The sequence below is a fragment of the Anopheles ziemanni genome, chromosome 3 (assembly GCF_943734765.1).
Source record: "Anopheles ziemanni chromosome 3, idAnoZiCoDA_A2_x.2, whole genome shotgun sequence".
NCBI lineage: Eukaryota > Metazoa > Arthropoda > Insecta > Diptera > Culicidae > Anopheles > Anopheles ziemanni.
This window is the reverse complement of record NC_080706.1, coordinates 6,853,476-6,875,357: the sequence shown is the minus strand read 5'-3', so window position 1 is coordinate 6,875,357 and position 21,882 is coordinate 6,853,476. Positions and strand designations below refer to the sequence as shown.

The 21,882-nt window shown below is 49.7% G+C and overlaps 1 protein-coding gene across 1 annotated transcript in view; it reads right to left on the bottom strand.

Annotated features, from left to right (window-relative positions):
• LOC131288323 (uncharacterized protein DDB_G0283357-like) overlaps positions 1-8,380 on the bottom strand; it is a 35,305-nt gene extending 26,925 nt beyond the window's left edge. The window contains exon 1 of the mRNA XM_058317446.1: positions 8,062-8,380. Coding sequence (XP_058173429.1) covers positions 8,062-8,380 — 319 coding nt within the window. The remainder of the gene's footprint in view (positions 1-8,061) is intronic.
• Positions 8,381-21,882: the final 13,502 nt, after the last annotated feature.

Here is a 21,882-nt window from a genome sequence, read left to right as displayed (position 1 = left end):
TTGTGCGGAGAATGACTCGGAACACCCGCTTTGTCGATAGTGCTTTCTTCCCGTGATTCACTCGTGGATCAAACGGGGAACAGGGTTTTCTGCGACACGAAACCGCGAAAAGGGGCGACTCTTGCCGCGACGAGATTGATGAATAATGACACCAACCAGCGATGATGACGATTATGGGCGGCTTTCTCTTTCGCTTGGGCTGTCACTTTTCAGCGTTTGTGACGCAGTAATTTCTCCTGCTGCAACTAGAAACAAACATCTCCGCCGCCCACCGGGGATGGGCGGACGTGGGAGAGAACGAACCTTACTTTGTTTCCATAGAAACCGTACACGTTGGCGAGTGCGTTTGATTTCACGCACTTGCGGAGAACGACTCGGCACTGGCGCTGATGCTGCTCAACCGTTTCTTTTAAAACTCGAGCACACAAACCCTTGCACGCAGTGCACGAATGTGACGAGCACGAAAAAACGACCTGCTAGAAAGAAAAAAAAATGGTAGAAAATAGAAAGTGTTTCTTAATTTTCCCCGCATCCCGCAGGCCCCCTCCCAACGGGGTGGTAAGTCGATGCCATCGTCCGCCATATGCACACATCAACACAAGAAGCTCTGCTTGCTCGCCCATCTCGCCGATCCCATCCCGGGTTTTATTCCCCAACCCAACCGGTTGTCTTGTGGGTTTGCAAAGATCGTCGCGCGGATCGCGGAACCGTTTCGGGGTCGTATGTGTGTGAGTGTGTGTGTCGGTGTGGTATGATGATGGGTGAAGAATTTTCTCTTTCAACCGAGAAGACTTTCACCACTTGGCGCGTCATCATCATCATCACCGCCATCCTCGTCGTCATCATCGCAAGCGTTTCCATTATCATCTGGATGGGTTTTGGTGCGCCCGCCGTAGCGGGAAACGAGACTCGGTGGCCCTGCGCGCCCACGGGCTGTTTTTGATGGTGGATGGGTCGCGGTTGTCGACCCGCATATCCGAGAGAACCCGGATGGAGCTACTTGCGAACTGGCTGAAGGGTACGGTGTGAACATTTTCAGTGAAATTTAATGCTGTTCTATTTTTACCATGTTCCCAAAACAACCCACGCCAACTTTGACAATTTAACAATGTGTTAAAAAATAAAATCAAATACTAACAACTTAACATGGTATGACAACCAGCAAAACTCAACTGTAAACCGTAAAACAATCAAAACCGAAATAAAACAAATCAAATCTTAAAATGATTTGCGTAGTACGACTTGATTTACATAGTATGAAGGTAGCAATAAAATTTAAAACTGGTACACAGAACAAACACACACACACACAGACCATAACAAGTTAATTTCAAATCTTACCACCACGATCTGATCCATTCCGGCAACCTGTTCCGCCGAACGCCCGATAGACGATCGATAGGGGAGCATGTTTGTTTTGTTTTATGTGCTTCGCTTTTCCCGACCCGAGTGGGGGAAAACTGGGTCAAATGACAAATGTCGCGTTTTCGTGCGATTACACCGGCGGTTTGGGTACTTTTGGTGGCCTCGATGTAGAAAAACAAAATGCTTCCAAACAAGAAAAAGACTCTCCCTCCCCAACCACCCGCTCGCCCCGCAAACAAGCGCACGCCAGAACCCCATTTGCTGGCAACGTCCTTCACCCACTTGCCCGCGCAAGGGGTTGCTCCGGTCGGTCCATCCCGGTACCCTTCGCCTTCCGCTCGCGGGAGAGAGAAAGAGAGAAAAGCGGAATAAACTTGTTTCGTTCATTTATCGGTCCCTCTTTGTCGGTTCCCTGCGGCTGTTTTGCCTTTTTTTTTTGTTTTACGCTCGCTTTTTGGTTCATGTTTCGAGTAAAATGGCATGCTGGTGCTGATGCTGGAGTACCCCCGTCCGGGCAGCGTGCACCGTCACGAACCGGGAAAGCGGCGGCAAACGGGAATAAATTGCCCGACCATCCGTCCACCAGGAACCGAGCGGGCGCCACACCACTTGCATACCAGGGAGGGGGGATGGAAGGAAGAGGGGGGAAGGAACGCCACCGGGAAGTATGTCACCGTGGGACGCGAATGGTTTTCGGAAGAGCCAATCCGCGCCCGCGCCGAAGAAAGCGGCCGCGAGAGAAACTACTGCCGAAAAGAAAAGAATGCTTTCTTTTCTAAAACCTTTTTCTCAAAAATGGATTGTGTGCTAAGTGTGTGTCTTTCCATAGGTAAACTTGTTACCTTACCCTTCCCCCTCGATCCCTTCCCAGCCCCCGCTACCATTGTTGCGTTTTCTTTTCTTCGCGATGCCGAGGGAGATTTTACATTTTTCCTCACGTCTTCACTTGTTCTGCTTTGTTTTGCTTCTTTTGAGGACCCGGGGAGGGCCTGTTAATATATTTCCCTGCCCGATCGCGCCAAACACCACCATGGCAGCCCCCAAGCGCCGTGCCCGTGCTTGGACAGTGAAAGTAAGCTTCGAAACGTTTCCGCCACGTTTTCTTTCCGCTTTGGTCGGTTTCCGAACGAAATCGTCGCGGGGTTCGTCGCCTGAGCGCTCGCTACTGTCTTTTGTTGTGCGCCAGTGCTGCGCGGAGCGCGACCGTCCGGTTCTATTGCGATTTTATGGCGGCGGGTGAATGTGCTGCATCCATGATGAAGTCCGTTTCTTCTATGGGCAACTTTTTCCCGCAAGAAACGTTTCGTTTTCATCGTTAACGTACAGCTTTTTTGGCTTCATTCACGCGAAAAAATGGCCAATGTTGAGGCGATGGTTTAATCTGTTGATTCCGGCATAATATGATTTTAACTTTTCAGATCCACGAGATAAAAGCAAAATGCGCTCACAAGAAATTGGAACAATGTGCCGTCGATGGAAGGGTACAAACAAAAAAAGGTCCAGGAACATCTTCCGCCAGACGGGCGAAACGAGACGCACGAGAGAATAATGAATTCCTATGCCCTTCGCGGTACCGTTACCGCTGACCTACATCCCGAAGCCTCGCGCTGGTACCGGAATTTCGGCCCGTGTGTGCAACCGAAAAACCGGACGGCGAAAGCTTTCGCTCTCGACCGGGGCGAACAGAACGCGGCGCATGCACAACTCCACCGATCCGGAGGACGGAAAGTGATCGAAGACACGCTCGGCTCGGATAGGAAAACCTGTGGCAGGATAAGCCCGCTTCTATTGCGCGTTTAGGTTCGCCGTTACACATCAACCAACGAAACTAATCCCACTCCGGGGATTGGCAATTCCGAAGTCCGGTCGACCGCATGCAGCACAAGGTGAATCGAATCGGAGTTTATTGACACGCAGCCCCCGTAGGGTTGGTCCGTTTAAGACCCGGGGCCTGGTGAACAAAACCCACCCCAAAAATCGAACCCCCTCTCCACTCCAACCAAGTAGGCATTTTTGTTGGAATAAAAAAACTACCAAAACTAACGTTTGGGGCTGCACAAAAAAAAACATCCCCCAAAACAACAAAGCCTCCGTTAGAAAATAGAAAACGAAGAAAGCAACCACCACACCATCATTCGGATACGGTTTGTAGCTCGTGTTTTTTTTTTTCTTGAAAGTGTGTGTGCTTTTGGTAAGTATATTCGGAGCTCATCGACGTGGACCCAGGAGGGAAGTTACGAAACTTGCCTTAACCCAAAACAACATCAACAAACGGCCACCACCACTGCAATCCCCACGCAGCGCACAAATCTTCGACTTTGGTCTTTTGGGCCACCCCTCCAAACCCTGCCGAGAACCACCCTCCCTCCCCCCTATACCTCCCGGGCGGCTCCATCGGCCCGTGCCAAAAATTTCGAGCCCCAAAACGCGCTGGGCCTAGCCCTGGAGCCGTGCTGCAGGAAAACGCATTGGTGTCTGTGTGTTCCTTTCCTCTTCAATCTTGCATCCGACCATCTTTCAGCTATTCGACCAACATATTGTCTTGCTTCTTCCTTGGCCTATGTTGGCGTGCGTGCGTGCGCTCGTGCATGCTCTGTCTTTTACAGAAGAAGTGGTTTTTTGTTCATGCTCCTAGACGTTCCAATCACTTCTTCACCGTGTGCTGTATCGCGTTGATTGATCTTTCAGCCCGGAACGGCCGGAAGGGGGTCTCTAGCTGATTGACTCGAGTCGGCCGGTGGGGGCTTTCACGTAATCTTCTATTTTTCATCACCAACTTTAGCTGGACTTCACTGGGGAAATCCCCAATGCGGAGTCAGCTGCAAAACGTCACCGTAAGGAGTCCAGCCCGAGACGTTAATGTCCGGTCTGCGTCACCCGCTGGCCTTGCGGCGATCTCCGTTGGAAAAGTCCAGTTTTGATCTAAGCCAACCTTCCCCCCAAACGTCAGCAGCGTTGCAGCCGGGAAAGCCACAAACTTTAAGCCACATGCATCCGTTCCGCGAGGGGGGGGGGGGGGAGGGGGGTGCAGATTGACCCAGATTCTTCTCCACCATCTCGCAACACCAACGACGGCGAGCTCCCGATGGGTGCCCATTCCATTCTGCGCTCCCCAAAATAAAACGCCCGGCGGTCGAAAAACCGGTGGTCCGTGAATCACAATTTCAACAAAATCAAGGGCTGAAGAATAGAGATCATCGTCGTGGTTGGATTCGGCACGCAGCAGGTACTCCAGCCAGCTCCGGATACCTGTTCCACAGGCCGCGAGAAGCGCCCTACAATCTACGACGATCAAAACGAACACGAAAGCATCGGCAGAAAGAAAACACGCCAAGCAAGAAGAAACAAATCGAAACATGCAGAAACGGACGGTTTTGAAGGATGGGTAAGGAAGGCGGGAGGTGCGGGGGGGGGGGGGGGGGGGGCTCAATCCACTTCGCTCCGTGGCGTGAAAGACTTTCACCAACAAGCACGGTCGGTTCGGACGGGGACGATCGAATCGTGAATTCGTTCGCCGTCTAAACCTCCCTATCTACGTGAAGTCTTGCGCGATGCTTCACTCTCGATATCCATGTGTGTGTGTGTGTGTATGTGGCTCGGTATGTACGCAGCGTTGAAATGTACGTTCGTGAGAAGGCCGAGCAAGTTGATGGCCCGGGGGCGAACAGGCACCAGGTCCGGTGCAAAGGGTGCACCTATATTGGAATGATGCAGCAAAACAAGAGCCCCGACAGTTTCCCTCGCCGTACGATCTGAACGAACGACCCTCCGAGGCTCGGGCCACCAACTCTCCCCGTTGGGGGTTGTGAACCCGAAACCCTCCCCCCGACTCTCCGAACATTCGAACGCACTAAAGCGGTGAGTCGAGGAGCGAACAAGATCCAAACCGACGGACCGAATGTCAATCGCTTTTCGCTTCGTGCGTTGCGTTGCACTTTCTTCGGCGAGAATGCAAGCGGTGGCGTGTGCGTGCCATGCGTACCACCCCAGTGCAGCCGGGTGTGCGGTGTGTGCATACCTGCAATTACCCATCGATCAACTCACTTTCACTGATTCGCGTCGCCGTTCGACAAGAATTCTTCGGCCGCGATGCCAAAAACCCATGACCCGCGGGGAGGGCCGATGAATGCCGTTCCCATCCGGTGCACCTGGAGCTCACCTCGGACCTTGGCTGGCTCTTTAAAGGGCGGACTCCCAGAATGGTAGGAAAGAGGCAATTTAAAATCAGTCCGTAGAACGGCTAGTGGGAAAAGGAGGTTTCAAAAATACAAATCAATGAACAAATCACCCGTTGGGCAGCTCCCTCAATCGCGATCGTGCTGGGGTTGACATTTAAACGAATCTCCTTCACGTGTCTGCTTTTGTGAAGACAAATTGATGTACGTTTATTGGGAGGAGCTACTGAGAAGGAGAAATGGGCATGCAATTAACGAACGAAACTTAGTGGCTGTTGAAAGTAATTTTATATTTTATTGCACTTTTTAATTTAAAGTCCATTACCAAACCCAATCACAAAGCAATGAAAACTAGTCATATACTCATTTTATGTAACGACTTTTAATTTCAAAAGAATTGCCAAACCTTTCCCCAGTGGCGCAATTAAAAGATGCAAAAAGAGTAAATTATTTTTAGAAAGCATACATAATCCCTTTATCATCTCCATTCTTTTCACACCATCAACGACTGGAAGGGCCAATGTGAGCAACACCGGAATCGTGCATCATCCGGACGGTTCCTGCGGTCGGGAGAGAAAAATGCCAAAGCTTTCCCTTTTTTTCTCCGTCGCTGATAAATCACCAAAAACACCACCACCACCGTCCGACCGATGGGCAATCTTCTACACCGCACCTGTCGCATGGGCTTTCGAGTCGAGTCTCGGCGAGGCCACGGCGCAATACGCTCGCGGGCTCCCTTCCCCGCGGCCCGCACACAAAAGGCGAACCACCAGCGAAAGAGGGACGGTTCGAACCGATGGCCGACTCGGATCGCCCCACCGGTTTTGCAGAAGTCATATGGGTGTGACTAAGCGACTGTGTGCGTGCGTGCGTGTGTGTTTACGTGTGTGCGTTTGTGGCCAACGCTCGGACGACCCGGATCCAGCTTGGTCCCTCCTGCGTGCGGTTCCAAGTCGCGGCATGGTGGGACATTCTGCTGCGATTTCTCCATCCACTTCTCGCTGCGAATGGGATGATCTGGGGAGAAATCGAGAGTGTCCAACCCCCGTAGCCGAGACAAAAGGACACGTGATCGGGAGGGAAGAGTGTGTGCGTGCTTGTGTGTATGTGTGTGGTGAGGTATTCTGAATATCGTGAAAGAAAGCTTCCACCACAGGATGGTGAAATTAAGTCGATTTATTCGACATTCTTCGCACATTCGCTTTCCTCCGGTGACGGTTGGAAGTTAAACGATCTTTCAAATCAGCGTCTTGTGGGCCAAGACCCCCTGATTTGTCGCACAATGTCTCAAGTTTCGTCACCCGTTTAGCGCAGGGCTGCGGAAACGGTTCGCGGAACTAGAAACGGATCGGATGAGCCCGAAGGGCGAGAACGTGCGGGGAGATGTCGCGGCGGACGGGGCACGAGAAGCACGGATGGAAAGAAAGCCACCGCAAAAACCTACCCCCTCCATCGGATGGGTCCGCGCGGGGGGAGGGGAAACGAAAGGAGAGAGAGAACGAAAAACGGGTGCAAGGAAAGAAAGCTAGAAAGCGGAATGAAAATTTCTCTTCATCCCTTGTGCTAGCGGCCTGGTGTCGCCAACCAGCGTTCGTTGTGTGCGACGGTCACCAACACTACAGTGCTACTACTTCCACCACAACCTACTACACTCATCATTTCTATTAGTTCTCCTAGTGTAACCACTACTAAGCGCTAGGCAGCTGCTGAGGGATTGAAGTGGAAATTATTAATGGCTCCCCGCTCAAGCGTCACTCAAGTCACTCGAGTGACGATGATCCTGGACCGAGATGGAGTTCATTCCTGCCTCATGCACCCGATCGCCCGATCGAATGACTAGGCAACATGGCTGCGGAAAGGCTTGATGCTCTCCAAGGTCTCTGTGTCGCAGCCCGTGGAGTGTTAGATTATTACATGCCCGACCACAAACAACACAGGTGCAGCCGTGAAAAGAAAGCGATCGCTTATCAGAATGAACAAATAAAAAAAAAACCCAAGCAAAGCGAAGCCCCATTATCGCGTATCAATGTTTTCGTAATCTCTCTCCCCGCGGGGAGCTCTCGTTGTTGTACGACGCCCGATGATTCTAAGCAAATTCTTGTCGGTCCGTTCCCCTCGGCACTTTCGCGACCTACATGCAGTGGCAAAGGCGATTGGCCTCCAGGTTTTTGGGACGAGAGGCTTGGCGGGAGTCCCGGGCAAGGTGGTGAAGGGATCAAATTGCAACACTTGCTCAAAAGTCGCCAGCGGATGATAAGAGCGTTACCCCGGTCGGTGGGATTGATAAGGAATCACCAGTTCACCAGTTCGTCTACGGCTGAGTCCATGTACCACCGTACGAATAACAACTCCCCGGGGCGTCCGAATCTACTCAGGTGGCTTCTAGGCAACAAAAGAGCCATCTCTTGCTTGGTTCAGACCTATCGCCTTTAGCGTCCAGCGTGAGCTTCCTAAGGCAAGTCCCAGATTTAGAACTCCAGAACTTTAGTCCCCCTAGCATATTTTATTGTATTGTACTTACAGCAATAACGAATCGACTGGCAGTTGTTGGTCGGTGTGGCCGGAGTCGACGGTGGTCCATTGCTGCTGCCATTCGCTCCGCTGCCCGCTCCATTACCGCTGCCGCCATTGCTAGCGGGACCGTTGGTGGTGGCGCCGTTCGGGCTGGACATGGTGGCGATCATACTGTTCGGGATACTAGCACAGGTGGTCAGATTGTTCGGGATGTTGTTGCCCATGCTGCAGGCAATACTATTGTTCGATCCGATACTGTTCGCAATACTACCGAGCATAGTAGTACCGTTGTTATTGTTGCTGCCTGCCTTTAACTGTTGCGACATCTTCCGAATGCCCACCAGAAAGAACCACACATGCGCGCGGACGTTTTTGTTTTGCTTCTGCTTGCTTCTCTCACACACTCACGTTCTTTCACGATTCTACTGCACGGTCAATCACTTCTCTAAGGGGACGGTGTTTTTTCTCTAATAATCTTCTTGTCTTGTCAAAACAGCTTCACTTCTTCAACTGTCACTGCACACTTTGATCTTTTCTTTGCACTCTTTGTTTTGCACTACTCACGGCAGCAGATCCTTGCGATCTGAACGGCCTCCGCCTCACTGCACTTCCTCCTGGCCCTTACTCCGCCGCAACGAGGACGAGTTTTAGAGTCCCACGCGAGACGACAGTCCCCGAGGTAGCAGCGCTACTAGAGCATGGACACTTGACGTCGTGCCGGACATGATGAACTTGACGGAACCTTATTCCACTTCTCACTCACTATTTTATCTTGCGTTTATTTCGACCGTGGACAACTTTTTTGAAAGGATCCTTAACACTTGTTTGGTTTCCTGGAGGGGTCAGTGTTGTACATCACTTTATTCCTGTGGAGAAACGGATCATTCAGAACACTGCGTTCCCGTTTACAAGGTACCTAGAGGGAGAGTCACCAGGACCAACACCATGCGTGCACCTTGCACAATATTACGCACTCACGGTAGTTTACCATATGCACACAAATTTTTGGGGATAAATCCTTTCCTCTTATGCACCACAGCTCGTGCCACTTGTTTACAAAAGCCTATCCTGCAGTCCTGCAAACCGGGACGGACCAGATAGCGGAACGGGAGAAAAACCTGTAGCACACACGTCCGTCCGACTCCGATGGTCGGCCCTGCTTGGCTGGTGGTTTTCACGGGAGGTGTTCACTTGCGGTCTTCCGCTGGATCGCTCGCGCCACCGGTACGATCTGATCTGATCGGTGATTCTGCTCGCCGACTCTGCAGAGCCTTCTTTTCTGCCTTTGGGACACCGTTCGGGCGGGCCGCAGGCCGGGGATGGCGGTCGCCGTAAGCTCGCGCATGTGTTTCCTCCGCTCTGCTTTCCCCCGCCTCCCGGGGGACCGGGTCTCTTTCTCTCCGCGCCAACCGTAGCTCGCGCTCGCTCATTCGCGTGCACTTTCTCGACGGCGGGAGGGGATCGCACTAGGCGAGAGTGCCGTGTCGTGGTCTTCTTGGAATCGCGAGGTGCTACGGGTGAGCGAGTGAGGAACATGTCTCTCTCTCTCTCGTTCGTTCCTTTTCCCACACAAGCGACACGCCGCGCGAGAAGCGCGTCTTCGCGCACACGCGAGCTTTCTTTCGCTCTCCATCGCGATCTTGCGATACAACAATGCGGAGCTTTCTTCTGCGTCGGGCTCTCTTTCTCGCTCCGATTCTTTCCTTCACCCTACGCACCACCGAAATGCTCTCGTTCTTGCCACCAGCTCCACTCCGCTCGAGTGCAAAAGCAATATCGACCAGATAGACACAGTCAAAAGCTCAGTCCGTCACACCGAAAGGGCAGACCTTCGCGTTGTGCCAAAGCTCTCCGCACGCCATCCCGCTCGCACGATGGAAGAAAGTTTCAAAAGGGAACGGCCGGAGAAAAGAACCCGAACACACGGTCGGAAGACGCCGCGCGATCGGTTCGCGGAACGAAGAACCGTACCCACTGCCCGTTAAGCGCGGCCATTCCAAGCCACCCCATGCCCCTCGCCATCCCCTCCACCACACGGCACGGCCGGACGGCCGCAAAATATTTCCCGTCCGACCGTGGCAAAGCAGAACGAACATAAATCCGGGACGCTTTCTTTTCTAGGTCTCGCGCATTGACGGCCGGCGAACTGTGCGACCGTCAGATCGGAGCACCGTTTTGCTAGACAACCCGGGGTGGAGGGGAATGGTGGCCGGCGGCATGCCAAATGGAACGGAGAAATGTTGAAGTCCGGCAAGCACAAGAAAGAAGGCATTTATTCTGCAGTTCTTCTCAGCAATGTAAGGGAGGTAACTTTTTCCGCTGTGTCTTCGATCGTGTCAAGTTCCGGCTTTGGTCGATCGGTTTCGAAAAGGGTTGAGCGTAAGGATTAAGCTTCAAACGACTTCTTTGTATGTAACCGTTTCCTGTTTACATTCCTAAAATACATTCAATGCTTCAAAGTAATAAATTGATTTTGATACAAATCATATTTAACAAATTATTTTTCGTGTTTAGTGGAGAAGTAATTGAATCTCATCGTAATGGAGTTTAAAAAGAAACATTGTTTTAGTTTCCTAAAATAATTACAATCTATAAAAGCCACATAAGGTTATCTCACTGACCCTCGCCTCGCACAAAGCTAAAGAATTTTATCTCACATCGCTTTGTAGAACATCGCATCCTGTGCAACCGGGCCTCCATTCCCCACAAACTCTCCTCTCCACGCCACGCGGGAATGTCCGAGGCAACGGGAAACTGGCCGACGCCGCCACATGAACGCCAAACGGATGACTACACAGGCGAACCATTAAACCGGCAAGATTCTTCCGTTCGCCGGCCCGAAATCAGGTCACCAAGCCATACCCTGCCATTGGCCCACAGAAAGAAGAAGGAAGCGAGAAACGAGAGAAACGAGAACGAACGGCAGCGTGAAGCACAGAACCCACCCCCCTTTTGGTGGGAGGAACGGGGAAGGTTGGGAGGGGGGGGGGGGGGGGATTTGGAACTCGACCCTTTGCTCACCGAGCCTCCCCTGTGCGTGGGGTCCACAGTTTTTCCTCCGCGGCTTCAGGTTTGGTCGGGAAAATCGCTTCCTCGCCTGACGGTGCGCGCAAATCTCCGGAGAAGAAAGTTCAAAGAGAAACGCTGAAGAATAGAAAACTTGTGCACAACGACATGTGCTTCAAAAAGTTCGCCACGAACGAGAGAGAGAGAGAAAGAGAGAGGGAGTGAGACGGTTGGGGTTGAGGTGGAGTGACGAAAAAAAAACATAAGAAAACGGTCGACGGAGAGAAATATTACGCGCGATAGAACGGGACGCCAACAGGCTGGCGAGGCGGACAAAGTAGCATGATGGGAAAGTGGAAAGAAAGCGCAAACAAATCAGAAACGATTGCGATCGTTCGTGGGAAGCAAGATGGAGGGTGTACGGAGGAAGCAACAGAACAAATGAGCCAATTGAAGCGAGATGTACCGAAAAGAAGCTGCAGCCTTCGGGGTGGAAAAAAAGGGTGGCCAACACTAAACGAAGATATTTCCCTCGGGGTCCATTCCGTTTGGCGCGTTTCTACTGATAGATCGCGCTGCTGCTGGCGCGTAGGCCCTCCGACACGGTGGAAACTCGTTCCATTTTGTTTCGAAACCTTCTTCCCATTCTTCCGCCGCGCCGGGCGGATGCTGACGGATTTCTTTTCGCGTCGGCTGCATCCCACGCCGGGCCCTTTCTTTGCTCGGGCTCGAGCAATTGGCCCAAATAACCATACCGAACGGGCGAGTTTAAACAAACATCGTACGCTGGAGGGTCTGTACAAAGTAGTTTAATAAGACACAGCACCTATCTTGGTACAGTAAGAAATGAAACGAACTATGTTTCGTGAGTTGTATTTGGCTAAATAGATTTTTTCATGTATTAATTTGAAAATAAGTTAAAATTGGTCAGCTTATTACGTTTCAAAAATACATAACCAAATCGATGGCTTAAACAAGAAATGGAGATGAAACGGTTTTTAAATGACTTTACAAAATAAACGAAAAAGGCACGCAATAAACCAAACCAAAAATAAACTAATTGAAATAACAAACATTGAAAAGAACAAAAACAAAGATAAAACAAGATCATATTCTTTAAACAAAATTTGTCCCTACTTTCTGACTGCCAGCTTACACGTTTTGATAAAATGTTCAACTTATGTATTACTGATTTGATTTACAAATTATTATGTATGTGTTCTATCTAACCATATGTTTGGTTTTGAACGAAAATAATCAAACAATTGTTTAAAATAATCATTTAAATCTAATGTTATCTCATCAAAATTGGTTAAAAGGCTGTTAACGAGTATAACGAATCAGATGGGAAGAACCTTAACGATACAAAATTGTAACTGTTAGTAGACGGCCGCGCGGAACAAATCAATAAATAAACTGTAAAATAACAAACGTTAGGCCACTTGTGAAACACTAACCGGCCACCGAAAGGGATGGGGGAAAACGGGACACCAGAAGCGGCCAAGCGCGGAGGTGCGCGTCTTTCAAAGCCTTTCAAAGAACGCTCTCACAAAATAGTTCGCCGTTGCAGAGGGATTTCGATCAGAAGGAAAAGGAATCAGCCACCCGAAAGGGGGGTGGGGGAGGCATCAGCCGTGGGAGGCGGTAGAAGGTGTGAGAAGAGTTGCTCACCCATCGGAAGGCGTGTCTCACCTGCGCCAGAACGGCCACCATCGACACGCAGCGGGATGATCCGTGGCCAACACGACGTGCCACTTACCCACGCACCGGCGTACGCAAGCGCAGGCACTGGAACTAAGGCCCAACCGGGAATGGAGAAGTGCGAGAGAACCGAAGACAGAGCGCGGCATGATGCGTACGGGCACGTGGGAGCTTCCAGCGAAGCGCAACACCAAAGCGGTACCTTCTGCCGGCTGACCTGCTTCCAGGCTCCAGCAGATCGAACCAGACCCGTCCCCCTAGTTCCAGATCCGCTCGGCCAACGCCACGCAACTTCCCAGCAGCCCTCCCGAAACCGCCAGAATCAGGTCAACCCCCCAAACGTTTCGTGCGCTCGGATGAGGGGTTCGCTATCGCGACTAAGGCTTCCGTCATCGTCTCACCTTGCGCTAGGGTAGGCTTAGAACGGCCGCCTCGTGAAGCGCAGAAGACGAGGCTGGAGGGTGGGGTGGCTTCTTTATCTTATTTTCTAGCCACAAAACTCCAAATCAGTTTCTCAACCTTCCGCCGAGGTCTCCGGTCTCCCGGCAGAACGATAAGAAGCTGCCCTATCGAGCCGTTCTGCATTGTGTTTTCCTTATCGCGGCGCAATACGCCAGGCTAAAAGGCTAGCCAGCATTAGGTTTTTCCCTTTTTTGGTTCGTACATCGATTGGAAAATTTGTCCCACTGGCAATTATCACCAGCGTGCTTCATAGAAGCCGTTCTGATTAACATCCCAGCCTTTTGAAATGTAGTGAATGTGCTTACTTTAGTGGCTTTAATATAACTACAAAAATAATTTGTAAATGCATTAGTTTACTATAATCAACATCAACTAAACTCAACAAAAGTTGTACTTATGAGGAACTAAGTAAAATAGTAAAACTGATAAAATGATTGAAGTGTTTCAAAACATTGAGAGTGACTTGAAACATACCAAATTATATGACATCTTGTCCTCCACCTTGTCAGTGAAATCTTCTCCATCCCTACCGTGAAAGAATTCCTGCGCAAGAATGTGCCATATCAGCAGCCCTCCAACACAAAAGCCGACCACTCGAACCCTCCACTCTTAACAATTACCGGAAACAGAAGCTCTTTCTGCGACGCTAGGCGGGCCAGATAAGTTTAGAATGACTCCGCACTAAGGCCAAACCGGTGACCAGTTATCAGCGCGATAAAATTATCTCTCCGGTCAAACCGAGCAAAATAATAAAAAAAAACGGGCGATCACGCTTAGAATGGGACACAGAAGGGTGGTTGCAAAACAACGCATCAATCAAACAGGGTGCGAAAAAGTTCCCACACATTGTCAATGAGGCAGCGCTGGTTGGTTAATTCGATTTGGGAAATATTCTGAGGCCCAGGGTGTCGAGTACTACTAGCTCCAGATGGTACAATATGGTGCACAACGGAGGCCACTACCACCACTAGACTACCTGGCTGTCATTCTGACCGTATGGTGTACGGGTGAGGCAATAACGGCCAGCTGTTAGCATAAGAATGCCCGAAAAAGACTCGTTAGGAGCAAATTCTATCACGACGGTTAGTGAAATTCACGAATGCTGCACTTTTAGTTCCCTTTTACGCACCTAATTCACGTTAATGGTTCATTTTTGCGCAAACATATGGTTCACGAGCGACTAATAGATGACGCCTTAGAACAGCTCGATCGTGGGTTGCTCTTGAGTGCAAAGAAAAATCATTTTAAAATGGCCGTTAACTGAGCACTTCTTTTTCAACTTGCAGCGAGTAGTTTGGAGGAAGTAGATTCGAATGAAATCAAACAAGTAATAAAAATAAACGTGTACAATATGGTTCAACACCTAACCTAACACGGTTCTAGAGAAAACAACAATCTCCAGAACATTCAAGTAAACATCCCTCCCCTTCCCCGAGATGAAGAGATCCCCCTTCGTTCCGCAAAACATATGCTACCAGAAGTTGAAACCCGAATCGTACCATTTGCGAACCTGGAACGTGGGCCACTCTGGCCAATGTTTCCACACGCAGAATTAAAAACGCACTTCAGGAAGTTCAGAATGCAGTCGCAAACACGACCGCAGACAAAAGAAGTAAAGCGAATCGTTCGCCAAACACACACGTGACGCTGCGGCACGGCAGATTGGATAGATAAGCGCGGGAATGGAGGGATGCGTTGCCCTGGGGACAAGCAAGAAGGGTGGGGGGCAAGCAAAGGTGGTGCCGGGGGAAGGTTGGGGAATGTGCGATAAGAGTGATTCGATTCGCCGTCGAAGGTTAGCTCGGTTGCGGGAGAAGAAGCCCGCAGTCGGACAAACAACGCTCGAGCACCCGGTTCCATATGTTCTTGATTGGCACCCGACGCTACCGCTACCATATGGAACCGTTGCCGGGTGGGAATGGGGCGGAAAGGGGGAGTAGTGAGACGGGGGAGGGGAGAGGTGCTCGAGAGAACGATTGTAAACCCTAGAACACGTGCCTGTTGCGAGGGGAGACGGTGTTCATACAAGATTCTTATCTCTTATCTAGAACCAATTGAATACACACAAGAGAACACAGGCACACACACACACACACACACACACACACACAGACACCATATGAGAGCTTCTACAGAAGTTGTAACAGAGAGTAGAATGTCTTACGCACGTCAACGGTCGCTAGGCGAGGTACGAGCAGTGTTTTTAAATCATTCCAGATCGGAAAAACAACATCCGCAGACTGGTTGAGTGTTTTGGCACCTCACACACGCACACGTCCGTCACTAGAACCGCTGGGGAACGCACTGGCCGTCGTTCCGTCGTCGACGCATCGGGAGTCGGGATTCGGTCGTCCTGCTTCTAGCACTGTGCTACGCACACTGTGCTCTTGTAGGATGAGACTGCGCCTTCTGGCGTGGATGGCGTATACCGCCAGAACCCGAACCCGACCCGAGACGGACACAAGCCCCCACCGGCGGTGGACGAGCGGGGGAGGGGCGAGAATCGTCCGAAAGAGAGCGAGCGACACGCAGCCGCACCGCTCGCACCTCCCACCAGCGCACTCGATCCTTATCAGCCGTGGCGTTATCTCGAGCGCAACACCTACCTAGAACGCCCCACGTTGAACCTTCCGAAGTCGCGAAGGGCGTCGCGTTCGTGTGAGAGCGCGAGCAATTATGTATTGTGCACGACGCGATTGACAACATCGCGGACTGCAGAAACCCCGCTGGGGGACTTCGTCAACAGAACAAGAGAGAGAGAGTGAGAGAGAGGCCAATTAATCGATCTCGCGAGGAATGGAAATTTGACACGAGAGCATCGGGCGATAAACTGCACGGGGAAAGAAAAAGGAACCGAAAACAGCGCCCGCTAAGATTGAGACGCGAGAAAACGACGGTGTGCGCGCACACAAGACAGCGCACTCTTTCCCGCTTGCAGTCACGTTCGCTTTTACTTCGGGGTGGTGCGTGAAAAGTCGTTCTCCCCCATTCGATGGCGGTGAGATGCTGCCTACCGGAGAACTTTTCCGCTTCTAACGAGGCACCCGAGGTGTATCCGGTCAACATGCACGCGCCACCTGGAACGCGAGAGAGAGGGAAGGAAAATTCGCATGAAAGAAAGTGAGAGAGAAAGCGAATCCAACGGTAACTTGTTGCTTGCTAAACAGAACGCCACCCTCCGGCACGGGGGTGGGTAAAGTTTGACCGGAGAGCAATCTGGAGCATTTTCCCAGTCGCCCCTTCGGTCACTCACGCGCTCGCTCATTTTCATGGGGCTCCCGTTCGTACGGCGAGGACGCTCGGGAAAATCTCGCCTGAACTCCATGAACCACCCGGCGCCTCCATTGCACCCGCGCTTTCCACCGGAACGGCCGGTTCGCGAACTTCGCGTTGCCGTCCTAGCAACGCACCCACCCTTGGCTCGCTCTCGCTCCACCACCTCCTTCTAGGGAAAACTAACGAACACGCGCGCGCCTGGGATTTTGCGCCGGTTGGAAAATCGAGAAAATCGGCCTTTCCGCAACCGTTCCGTTGCGTTCCTATTCGTTCTGCCCAGAACGCAACCGGCACAATATGGTACGCTTTTCCGGTGCATTCTCACCGGTGCATCCGGGTTTGCGAGGATGCATTGGGTGCAACGGTTGGTATTGAACGACTTTCCGTACTTACACCCGTACAAAGTGGCCGTTAATTTGTTCTGAAGCGAGGAAACGGTTTTGATCTAGGCAACCATATGCTACGCGAACGAAGGCGTCATGAACCATATGGTACGGATAATTTGAACAATTTGACAAAGTTTTCTTATGTTAAAGAGTCAACCCATGGTTTTAGGTGTACGCAGATCCTTGTTTAAATTTTAATTTTGAACTGGCAACACTTTTCAGGTGTGGTATATGACATAGTTTTTTAGTTTTTTTTTATTCTATTTTTGCCATTTATTTACGTAAACCTAACGAATTATAGTAATAATAATAATAATAATAATAGTAACAATAATAATAATAGGTTTTACGAAGCAGTTTATATTTTTAATATTCATGTGTTCCATCTACCAGATATTACAATTTAAAAAGAAATTTACTAAATTAGTACCGTCTAAACATTTCAAAGGAAAAATCCAGCTATTTAAAACATGAAGCATTCACAAACAGATAAAACACCATTGCCTGCAATTTTACCTCCCAAACCAGTTCGTGGAATTCCGTTCCATACTTTCCATATGGCGGATTTTATCACGCCCCACCTCATATTCTAGAGGCGCCCGAGTGCAGCAGCAGCATGTTTACATGAACTGTTCTAATTCTCGCCCGTGTCCTCTGCCCGTGAGACGAAGCCGAGGGTGAGGGGAAGGGCAGCGATTGAACGGTCGGTTGCGAACCCGCTCAAGCCGAGTTTTGCTGCCCCGAACTCGCAACGCGAAACCTAACCTAACTGCGATCCAAAAATAATCTATCACGCACTCGAGCGCTGATGAATGCGCGTCCGTTTTCCCTCTGACCAGACCGGTCAGTGGTCAGTGGATGCGGATGGTGGCATCCTAGAGGGCGGGAAGTCATTCCGCACCACAACCGCGGCCCTCCCTTCCCTCCTCGTTCCCGTGAGGAAACACAGAACGGAAGTGTGGTGCCGGAGGGAAGCGTCGGTGTACGTTCGGGTCGGCGTCGCAACGTCACGCTCCTTCGTGAAGCGCCACTACCTCCTCCATCCCCTCGCGAAACCCTTGCACACACTGCTAATCGGTCATTTATGAGTCCTCCCCGTCACCCCTCGCCGAGCGCGACCCACTCCCAGCTACCCTCGATTGACGCTCTTGATCCGGTTCGATCGAAATTCTCGCTGTTTTGGCAATCGTTTCGAAATCGATTTTAGAATGTTATCTAACTACGTGCGAATGCGAGCAGCGTTGCGGTGTGCGTGGGCAAGACGAAGCGTGGTCATTAGAGGAACGGGTCACGGGGCGGTAGGGCAAACACAGCGGACAAGAACAAGTATCGGCGCGTTCCACTGTGGTTGTGTTTCTCAAGAAAGACAGAGACCGAACCAGCGAGTGGTCAGAAAATTTCACCTGCCACCAAACGCTGGCGGAGTAAAAGTGAAGGGAATGCCGTCCCCGATAGGCAAAACTCTCGCAAGAATGTTCTCCGTTAGACACCGATGGAAAATGATTTTCCGGTTTTGGTTTTGATTTTTCTATTTCAAGCACGCTGTTGCTGTCGGATGCTAATTTCTAGAGAAAAATACTCTACTTCTAGAACAATTGCGGTGACGAGTTACTTAACAGGAAAATGTTATTGATCGAAAGAATTCAGAGTATTTAGATAATAATTTATAATTTCATATTTAATGTTTGATTATCTCAACATGAATAAGGAAAGATAAATTACTTAGCATATTCCCTTAACTAATTTGTATCAAAGTTAATACTCAAAGAATGAACAAAACCAGTAATGAAAACAAATAACAATAAGTACGATTGGAAAGAAGTTTAATTAAATAATGGAAAAAGAAAGTTCTGACATATTATTCAAATATGGAATATTATTATTCGTTTCCAAGTAATTGTAAAACAGTTAAAAGCAAAAAATTCCGAACCGCTATTTGCTAGTATAAATTTAAGTTGGAGTACAAATTCAACTAGTTGTACAAGTATAAATTTAAAAAGTTGTGTCAATGACATGAAGTATGGCATAGTAATAATTATTCATCTTATACATTATTTTTTATCTATTATTTTAGTAAATCCCAATATATATAAATTCATTGCATGGAGTAAAATTTCTTTCAACATGACTGAAATATACATCAATTTTATCCATACACCTATAAACATACATACGTAAAAGATGAAACATACGGCATAGAAAGTACCAGTTGTAGAAAATCTATTTTCAAAAAATCCCCAAACTTCCTTTCCGCCTTTCTGGTGCATTACAAAAACACACTTTCAACTTCACATCCCAGAACATCAAACGTTCAAAAATTGGAAAACATCTGTTTCAGTGAAAAAACACAAAAAATAACTCTTGCTCCCTTTGAACCCGTTTCGGAAAACGAATCAAACGAAAACACATCGAATGTGCTCGTTCGGCAGCGAGCGTATTGTTCGCAGTGTGCGACATGAGCCTTCGTACAAGCCCTGCCTGGCTGCTACAGGTGTTTCTAGAAGGGTGATAACGCGCGTCCAGCAGCACATGGAAAAGCGGAACCGCGAATGTCGGTCCCGAGTGCGGGATGAGATAGCCGCAACGACACCAACATCATTATCCTCAGCATCGGGCGCTGATAGCGCCCCGTATCGGAGCGGAGAAGGGCCATAATACGCAGATAACGCGAGCTGCGGCCTCGGCATGCTCCGGTGTGTTGTGCTGGGGTTCCGAAAAGGCGTTAGAAACTCATGTAAACATCGTCACATGGTAGCCGGAATGTCACCACCACCACACGGCGGGAAGCGCGAGAGAGTTCACCCCAGAGCGAAAAGGAATGTGGTGGAAAAACAATAAACACATGTCGAAATATGTTGTAGAAGTCCTGCTGATGTGGGCACTTCACTCGAGCCGCGAAATATAGCACTAGTTTGCTGGAAGTCGGTGAATACACCAGAAGATATACCGACCACAATTGATCAACTATTCACTAAAGTGTTCCATATTGTATAGTCATCCGTAACAGCTGGATTGTAAATCATTCGCTCTTTCTCTCTTTGGAACTGTAATAGAGGGTTTTTGGCGTTTGAAAATCCTCTGCACTAATACTTCTGTTTTGACCTCTGAACCGAACCGTTTTCACTCACTTTCGCTTCTGCTCGCACTAATCACTCACGCCAAAAGACCGCGACCGGCAGCCCTAAGATCGGACATCTCGGGAACGGGTGAAGAAAAAGTGGGTGCGCCAGGGGTGGAATACAGAAAAGGTACGCAAAAGATAGCAACAACGTGAGAAAAACCATTCCTTTGCACTAGGAAAGTGGCGGTTTGGATCATCTTATATCATCACGGCGTTTCCTTTCGGAGTCGGATTCACGGGTTTTCTGATTTTGAGGATTCCACTTCGATCGAATTTTCTTCCAGATATTGTTTACGTTTTCTCCGTCCAACATGAAATTGTCAAAACATTACACTGTGATCTGTGAAATAAGACCCTCGAGAGAGAAGATGAGAGCTAGAAGAACGGCCGAAATAGAGAGAGAAAGATAGAGAAGGAAGCTCGAAACGGTCGCACTCCAACGTCCGAAACTGGTTCAAGGTGCTCGAGAGGAAAAACTCTTTGGAAAAACCGGCTCGCCGGAACGCCGGCTTATGTCACGAACGGTACACAAGCATACAAACACACGCACGCACGGCACAACAGGTTGCTCCGTCACATTCTAATGCTGGGACTCCTAATTCTTTCTATCCACATTTCCCCTGCCGCTTTTCCTGGTAGTCCAGTTTTCCCGCCGATTATGCACACTCACAGATGTGTCTGGTTTGTCTTCTTTCCAACAAAACCTCTCATCTGGGAAAGGGAATATTTTCCAAACGCAGAGCCAGTGATAAGAACGAAGAGGGATATGATTCTTTAAAGTGACCGCACCGCAAACCTACATCGCACCACGAACGACAACGAAAGGGAAAACATTAACTGCGATTCGCAGGGAATGCACTTTCCACTAGAATGGTAACATGCGAACGTCTTGAACGCCGAAAATCAAACATCGTACTTCGGAAGCACTTGCAGATACACTTGGGGCACAACACACGGTTTCGCGGTTACTACACTTTCCCGATTTGTTTTTCCTACCGACACACACACGTATGTGCGGGTGGGTTCTCGCTCACACTCCGCGAGCAACTGTGCGATCGAAAGGACGCAAAAGAAAAACGCAAAAAACTTCGCACAGAAGGAAAATAAAAATACACTAAAAACGAGCGGTTTTCCTCCCGAACTCTCATTTTCCGCGCTCATCCGCACGGCGGGTACTCATTTTCTCTCCCACCCCTAGTAGCCAGAGCAGGAGGGACGATATACTTATTGACGCACATCTCATCTGTCGGTTTGGTTCGATCGGTTCTCGGTCGAGCCTTTTCTTATTTCTGTTTCGCTTTTCTTTGCGCGGAAAATCAGCTGCTGGGTCAGTGTTGTACATGGGCAATGTGGCGTTTGCTATCGGGTTCTATTTCGGTTTCCACCTTCACATGTCGACTTGACACGGACTAAGGTGGAGGGGGGAGGGGGGGGGGCATAGAGGGTGGTGTGGTTAGTATGATCGCGGGCGTAAGAATTTTCCGCGAGCGATCGTGCGTTCTTCTTCGGTTGCAGATACTTCTCGTTCGATGCTTTACGCACACCCGGACAAAGTAGGCCATACCAAGCGCGATGGGAAGCGGGACGGAAGCACCGAGTAGGAAAATTTCTTACCAAACGGAAAGCGCGATAGAAAGAGAAGGGAAAGGTGAGGCCAAAAAGTAGAACCAACGGTTTACTTCGAACCGGAGATGTTATGTAGATGAATGCGTGCACGCGACTCGCTCGGCGCTACAACAATGTAGAGCACAGCGATTTAGTGGATTTAACAGTTTTCCCGTCTCATTCCGCTTTTCCGTTCCGTTCGAGTTCGGTTCGGCAAATTCCGCAATGTGAGCGCCGGCTAGCAGGGCGGTTCCGAACGCGTGGTCAGTAG